Genomic DNA, 7,859 nt, shown 5'->3' on the forward strand with positions numbered 1-7,859 from the left:
TTGAGGATTTCAACGTGTTTTATTGTCAGCCTTATTATAGGTTCAACATGTGGTGTCACAGGAAAGCAGCAACTCCTGCCCTCACAGTACAGAGCACCAGAACAAGTCACACTGAACAACATTAGTTACAGGCACTGTTTCAGGGGAGTTCAAACACCCTCTGCTGCAAAGGGAACCAACAGGGAATTCTGCTTGTATCAGGTTTGCAGATATTGCTCTCTTTATGAGCTTACTCAGAGACTTCATGAGTTTTTATTCCAGCTGTAGCCAAAGATTTCCTTCAGGTATTCTGCTGCCTATGTGTCCCATGATGTGGGTAAGAATCCATTGCTGATACATTGAAATGTTTTAAAGTCTGAGTAATTAATTTGGGAAGTTCATTTATTTCAAATTCTGAAAAAATCTTAATATTAAATGTTAAAGAAGAAACTTTTTAGTTTCTTCATGACTGAAAAACATAGCATTATTTACAGTTATGCAAAACTGTAATATAAGAACATACAAAGAAGGTCTTGATCACATCTCAGACTAAGGAAGAAGAGGATACATCAAATAGCCTGGGAATTTTAGGTACCTGTTGTGTGTGTGTATGCACACATACAGGCACATACAAACTGATCACTGCAATGGCTCAGTCTTCAGGCAGCTCTGTTTCATACAACTACCAACTTGTTTATCCAGTGGCAGCAGAACAAACCAGCAGTTTGAAAGCAGAAACCAGACACAGACTTGGTACCTAGGTTCTCTTATCTAAACTAAAATGATTATTCATTATCTAGATCTAGCTAGATGTTTGTACTTCTTTATAAAAACAAAGCAGCCAGATCTAAATTATTTTAAAGATATTTAAAATATTTAGAACAGTGACGTGCTTGCCACGTAAGGGATTTGGGTTTGGTTTTGCAATGACTATAAAAATCAAATGTCATGATTTCCTCAGAACAGGAGCAAGTCAGTTGGAGAATCTGAAAACTCTGCAGGAGTTTGTATTATCTGATATTTACATATTAAAAAAGCTCATAGTGCTTTGTCTAAAACCAAGAAAAGGCAGGTGAAACTGCAGCTAAGGTTTGACTTGAGCAATACTTTTAAATATAAATTAAAAATCCAGCAATAGCTGCACTGCACAGAAGAAATTAATGATTTATACATAAGATAATTTTAAGCCACTGATGTTTCTCTCATGAATTCCTCCAGGACGGTCACTACGTTCCTGGCCTCTGGCATTTCTGCATGTTCTACTTTCACAATCTTCAGCAGGATGTCTCCACTGCCACAGTTCTTTAGGAACAGGTAGCACTTGAACAAGGCGTAGTGGTTCATTTCAGCCTGGCGGATAAACCTCTTCAGGTTGTTAATGTCCTGGATAGCCTGGGCAAAGAGTAACAGAGCATTTGCTTATCCTCCTATATGGAATGAAAACAGACTCTTGTGGAAAATAAAGGATAAACAGCAGGAGAAGCAAAAGCATTTCCAACAGAAATTTTGTGTTACTACTTAAGAGTAATGTAAGAGTTGAATATTGTCTTGGATGCATATTATAGCTGGAACTGTAATGATGCAAAATGTGTGGACACAACGTGAGGTGTCCAACTTGTAGCATGAATTCTATTATGGCAGCTCACCTAGGAATTGTTAGCTACTGAACCCCTGCTACCAGTTACATGAGACTGTGTGTGCAAGTCTCAGATTAACAGTATTTAAAGAAAACAACAGCGACAATGAAGGTGGGTCTTACTTTAAATTTGAAAAAACACCTTTGGAGCATTCACTGAAGAAACTCTGACACTACTTTACAGCTGTTCTTGTCAACTACAGTGAGCCAGCCCTCAAATTAAGCTTCAGAGTTAGTCAGTTAACAGACATATAGACATCATAATAACCTAAAACTTTTATTCAGTGCAAAATAATATTTTGCTTGTAGTATTTGCTCCCACAGTAACCCAAATATCTTCTTCAAGTCCTTAACATATATGAACAGGTACCTTCAATTTAAAGTTTTCCAAAATCTGCCGGAAGAGAAATGGATTTCCACCTTCAGCACCATTCACAAAAGCTTGCATCCAGTCCTCACAGAATCTGTTGCTTCCTGTTAAATGTGCAGGAACACAGAGAAGAGATGAGAAAAAGCAAATGAGCTCCAGATAAATACACAACTGCATTCACCTGGTTTAATCACTCTCACATAACAAGTGATAGCAATATACCTGGGCCAGGAAATGAGTCTTAAGGAAAACCAGTACACGTGGAAAAGAAAAGCAAACACAGCTACAGTGATTGCACAAGACTGTGTTCTGATTCGTGAATCCCTTTTCCCAACATCTGTCAAAACCACAACAGGAAAAAAGTTCTGCAGATTCCCTGAATTACAAGTCACACTTCCCTGAAGTACAAGTCATACTTTCATGGTCCACAAACTAAATGTACTGTGGATTTTACTACCAAGCATTTTCAACCCAGAATTCCAGTGTGTCTGGTGTAACAAACTACTCTCACAGGAAAACAGGGTACCTCATAGGAAAACAGAACCTAAAGGTTCTGGGCCTGTGATCTGAATATCCTCAGCTGCCTCTAATATCACAGCTCTCAGCAGCTGATGGATCCAAGGGAGCAACAGGAAGTGTTCCCTGCTGTAATCTCACCTGCATTATGCAGCTGGGGCTGAGGTCCACTACAGTCTATAACCATGGACTTGTGCTGTTCCTCTGTCATGGCAATGCACAGGGAGGTCATTGTGCCTTCCTGGACAAGTCCTTGGAGGCTGGCAGCTGCCAGGAACCTGACACAGAAAGCTCTTGTCAACTGCTTGCTCCTTTACAGCTCCTGCACACTGAGGGGATGGTCAGACACAATAGCCAAGTTACTCAAAGGTTCCTTGGGCTCTAAGTATCTTTACCTGCTGATGTCCTTTTCTGTTCTTTCATCTGCATTTTTGACTTCTACAGGAGTGTAACTCAGAGCCTTAAACAAAAAAAAGAAACAAAAAAAAAAAAAAGGAAAAAGCTGGATGCAACTTCAGTATTACTTTTGTAGCTATATTGCAATTATGAGCAATTAATACATAATGTGGTACTTTAAAAACTGTTCTTGTCAAGGCAGTACTCTGTATTATTGCCATTACAGCTGGTTCTGCACTCAGAAGAAATTCAGCAGTTATACTCTGTTAGCTATTCCATCCAGAACCTCCTCAAACTCAGGGACTAGAGCTAGGATTACTCTCTTTTCTGTTTCCAGTGAATTACACAAGACACATACACAATAAAACATCCCTTTTCATTCAGACAATTATGGCATGGACAAACTGCTCATGCTATTTCTGATTTTCTTACTCTAATTTCAGTGTGGACAGCATTAAGTAATTTTTTTAAGTGACAGAAGGAATTGTTATGTGCTTCTTTAGCAGTAAGCAATGGAAAAGTGCTTGCTCTGAATTTAAAAAACAAAAAACAAAAACCAAAAAACCCAACAAAAAGAACAAAAAAATGAGGGTTTTTAATTTTCTCCTGCTGGGAAAGCAAATGAAAGAAATATTTCAAACATTTGGAGTCACTGAGATGCCTTTTGAGGGTTTTTTAGCTTTTTTTAGCAAGCCAGTTTCAAACACACTTACAGCATGTAGCAGAGAGGCAAGTTTGTCCTGGAAGAGCTGCACAACCCTCTGGATAGGGCAGATGGCATCCTCAAACCAGCTCCTCAGGTAGGGGCTAACACAGGCCTCCAAGTTTTTTTGCTGTAACACATTGAAACATTAAAACTTTAACTAAAAATCAGATTTCTACATCAATAGAAGCCTATTAATAATCTACTCAATCTCAGATAACTGGATGTTGGAACCTTCTTAATCTCAAACCACAGTGAACTAAAATAATGAGTTTGAGATTTAAAGCCTCACTTTATCAGCAATGAAAGGCTCTGCATTTTAAAAAACAGCCAGAACTGTACTATTATGGTATACACTGAGTGAAAACCATGCAACAGCAGATGGGATGACAAAAAAGACTTAAAATGCAGAACTTCCACTAGAAAATTGTGACAAGAAACCCACAAACATCCTTTCTTAACATTCAGAACTGGTAAGAACTGAGGTGGACATTGATAAGTTCCTTATAGACCATCACCTTTTATTGGTTACTCTTCTCTCCAAATTTAACTGTAAGTGACCTTTAGAAGATTTATGACTGACACAAAAAGATCCCCCCTTTCTTTTTTTCTTTTGACTTGTGTGGCTGATAGCACCTTAGACATTCATTGTACTACAGTGAGCCAAGTATCTCTCCCTGTGTTTCATACTGGTACTTGAAACACCTATTTTGTCTCTATAGAGTAGATCTTCCAGATAGTTTTAGCAATTAACCTGAATAAATACTAATTTTCACCACTAAAAAAAAAAGAAAAAAGTTAAGCTTTACCTCCAAATCAAGATTCCTCTTCAGATTTTGAATGTATTTGTCCAGCTCAAGTCTGAAAGTATCTTCTTAAGGAAAATAAGATGCATCGGTTAAGACCTGTATTTTTTCCTTTCAGTATTTGGCTGTTAGTGACTTCTGCAGTTACTGAAAGGTATGCACAAACGAGTGATTTCAAGTAGGAACAGACAAAATGACAAGATAATTTATACATCGTGCCCCTCTCCATACAGGTAAAGAAAATTCAAGGTAAGGATATAGTTCCAGACCTTTCTCTGAGCCACCTAAGAAACAAACCACATATTCTGGAGCATTGATGTCCGATTCCAACGTTGCCATTTCCAGAAGACTTTCTTGTTGGAAACGACAGTAGTAACACCCAACTTTACCTTCTGGTATGCTATGGGAAAAGGGAAAAAAAATTACTTTCTTCCACATACATCACAATAAATGAGTGCAAAAAGCAGACATGCATTATTTCTGAGGTAATTTTAACAGGTAGCACTGTTGGCTCCTATGGCAGTGGTAGGTGCAGCCATAGGTGCAGCTCTTAGACCTTCTCTTTTTTCTTCTGTGTGATAAGAGTTGTTTAAAAGGAAATAATCATAAACATCTGAAGTATTTTTAAAGTATTCAAACAGTAAATTATTTAAAACAGTATTTTTCTCAAAGTTACTTAAAAAAGGAAACTGCCATTGTGTAAGTCTATTATTAACAGCAACAACAGACTGGGAACATGGAATCAGGATTAAACCTAAGTGCAGCAGCAGGCAGGCAAGATGTGCCAATGTTCCTTACAGCTCTCATTTTCCAATAATTTCAAAATTTTACCTCAGCGCCACTGATGCTACATTCCCCATTCCTTCAAAGAGCGCTCCTTTAGTAAGGCGCTTAGAGATGAAACTGCGCAACTCCGTCTCTGCTTCAGCTGGTAAGTTGGTGTCCAGCAAGGAGAGGCTTTAAAAACCAGAAGAAATCGTTACCAAAAGGCAAATGTTTAGTGTCTCTCAGGATGTGCAGAACCTGCCTCTAGCAGGGGCTCCCTGTGATCTCTCTCTGGTATCAGCTAAGGCAGCTCTGTGACTTTTGGTCCAACGTGAGCAGTCAGTGGTTTGCCCACTGACCAGGAGTCTGGAGATGTGGTGTCAGCTCATGCTGACCTTCCCAGCAGCTACAGACAAGACACTGCCCTCTTTGTTCCTACATTTCCCCAACTGTAATACAGAGTTTATGGAAAGATGTCCTTTGAAAATTAATATATTCTTGTTGTATGTTACCTACATGAAAAACTAAGTCAATACAGCAATATCAAGTACTAGTAGCAAAAAAAAAAAAAAAAGGAAAAAAAAAAGAAAAAAAGAAGAGTTCAAACTCAAAGATGATAGCTTCTGTTTCATACATTACTTGAGCTCTATATGTGTGTCCATTCCCCAGGTGTTCCAAAAGAAGTGCCATGGGGACTCTAAAATGCTTTCACAGGGAGGTTGTGTTTTGAAAGGAGTGCAGACGACCTACCAGTGATCTGACAGCAATACGGCAAAGACTTAAAGACTTCAAATCGGGGTATTCCCGTGATTGTGCTGCTCTGTAGCTCGGCTTTACCTGAAGTCCTCGGTGGAGGGTGCGTGTGCCACGGCGCCACCGGCACTGCCATCCCCGGCGGCGGCTCCCTGCTGCGCGGACCTGGAACCCGAGGGATTCCCGGAGTGAGTTTACAGCCGTGACACGCAACAGGGAACAGCGGCTGCAGCAGAGAAAAGGCACGGCCCGAGGGCGAATAAAAGCAGGAGTAGGGAATCCGTGCATTGTGGGAGGGAAAGAATCTCACCGGGGAGAAAGAGAGGGGGGAAAAAAAAATAAAGGGAATTCAGGGAGCTGGGAATGGCGAAGGCCTGGGCACGGCCTCCCCGCGGGGGAACCCGGCGCCTCACCTGCGGTAGCCATAGAGGCCATGGTAGGTGCAGCCGTGCCGCTCCGGCCGCCGCTCCTCGCCCGCGCCGCCGCCCTCCTCGCTGCTCTCCAGCTCCCGCTCATCGCCGTCCGGCAGCGCCGGCAGCATCGCGGCCCCGGCCCCGGCCCCGCCTGTGCCGCGGGGAGCCACCGGGCCCCGCTGCCGCCCCGCCCCGCCCGGCCCCGCCGGCTGTGCCGTGAACCCGCCCCGGGGCCCGGAGCTGGGAGGAGCCTTCGGAGCGCACGGGCCGTGTCCTCACCCCACCGAGGGCGGTACCGAGCCGTGCTGAAACCGCTCCGGCTGCCGCAGCTCCTCTGTGTAATGCACAGAAAAATGCAATACAGTCGCCGCAGTGCCTCTGTCAATATAAGTAATCCTTCAAAACCGGTCACTGACTTAACGGCAGGATCTACTCAAATCACATTTAGAATTATAGAATGGTTTGGATTGGAAGGGGATTTGGTAGGATCAGCCATGCTGTCTGCTTTTAAAAAGTTCTGCTTCTGAAATACTTTGTCTGTGTTAAAACAGCACGTTTGTTAACTCGGCCTTGTGGCTACCGGGTAGTTACAGAATCACAATCGCAGAATCGTTGGGGTTGGAAGGGACCTCTGGAGATCATCCAGTCCAACTCCTCTGCCAAGGTAGAGTCACCTGGAGCAGGTGACACGGGAACATATCCAGTTGGGTTTGGAATGTCGCCAGAGACGGAGACTCCACAATCTCCTTTTGCAGACAAGCCCTGCAGGGAGCAGCTGTGACCCCCATCTGCACAGGGCCACTGTCAAGGGCTGGACGTGGCTGATGGCTGGACTTGATGATCTTATAGGTCTTTTCCAACCTCAATGATTCAGTGATTCTCTTCTAAGCACCTGGTAAACATGTAAGAGAGCTGGAGAGCCATGGGGGTAACACAGACACGCACCCTGATGGATTCTCACTGTAACAGAGGGACCATCCCCCGTGCAGGTACATGTAACTCATAGCTCAACACATTTAAGTCGGCTTTATTGTGTTCTCACATCCAGCAACACAGGCACAGCCGGCACCAGAACACTGCACAGAGCAGCCAGATTCCTGCCCAGTAACATTTAATGGGGAAAACACAGTTTCTCTGTGACATGAAACACGAAGACGAGCAACAGTTTAGATTAGGAGGAAACTCGTTGCTCTGAGAGCGCTGAGGCCCTCGAACAGGCTGTCCAGAGAAGCTGTGGCTGCCCCATCTCTGGAAGTGTTCAAGGTCAGGTTGGACAGGGCCTCGAGCAACCTGGTCTAGTGGAAGGTGTCTCTACCCATGACAGAGGGGTGGAACGAGATGGGCTTTAAGGCCCCTCCCAGCCCAAACCACTCCGTGACTGTTCTCGTGACACGCTCAGGTGCCGCAGGCAGAGCACTTACAGCCCCGACTGGGCAAAATGGCGGCGGCGCCGTGAGGCGTCACGGGACAGCCCGGTGGGGGCGACCGCGAGCGCGTCACGTGGGCACCGCCCGCCCTGCTG

The 7,859-nt window shown here is 43.5% G+C and overlaps 1 protein-coding gene across 1 annotated transcript; it reads right to left on the minus strand.

Moving 5' to 3' along the window:
- Positions 1-6,587, minus strand: CUNH17orf75 (chromosome unknown C17orf75 homolog). The gene is made up of 10 exons (XM_071451291.1): positions 6,338-6,587; positions 6,009-6,089; positions 5,238-5,363; positions 4,666-4,806; positions 4,410-4,467; positions 3,611-3,730; positions 2,897-2,961; positions 2,643-2,779; positions 1,986-2,089; positions 1-1,371 (listed from the first exon to the last, which is right to left on the minus strand). Exons 1-10 carry the CDS (start codon positions 6,463-6,465, stop codon positions 1,162-1,164), a joined length of 1,170 nt encoding a protein of 389 aa, XP_071307392.1. The 5' UTR covers positions 6,466-6,587; the 3' UTR covers positions 1-1,161.
- Positions 6,588-7,859: the final 1,272 nt, after the last annotated feature.

The sequence above is a fragment of the Agelaius tricolor genome, unplaced genomic scaffold (genome assembly GCF_023055355.1).
Source record: "Agelaius tricolor isolate 1412-34295 unplaced genomic scaffold, bAgeTri1.0.p SCAF_32, whole genome shotgun sequence".
NCBI classification, from domain to species: Eukaryota; Metazoa; Chordata; class Aves; order Passeriformes; family Icteridae; genus Agelaius; species Agelaius tricolor.

Bases quoted from the DNA above. Each gene is read 5' to 3' on its own strand.
- CUNH17orf75 (XM_071451291.1), bottom strand. From the start codon at position 6,465: ATGCTGCCGGCGCTGCCGGACGGCGATGAGCGGGAGCTGGAGAGCAGC. The intron at 2,962-3,610 runs GTAAGTGTGTTT...TTTTTGTTTAAG, and splicing joins TTGCCTCTCTGCTACATGCT to GCTCTGAGTTACACTCCTGT. The intron at 2,090-2,642 runs GTGAGATTACAG...CACATTTAACAG, and splicing joins GCCCCAGCTGCATAATGCAG to GAAGCAACAGATTCTGTGAG.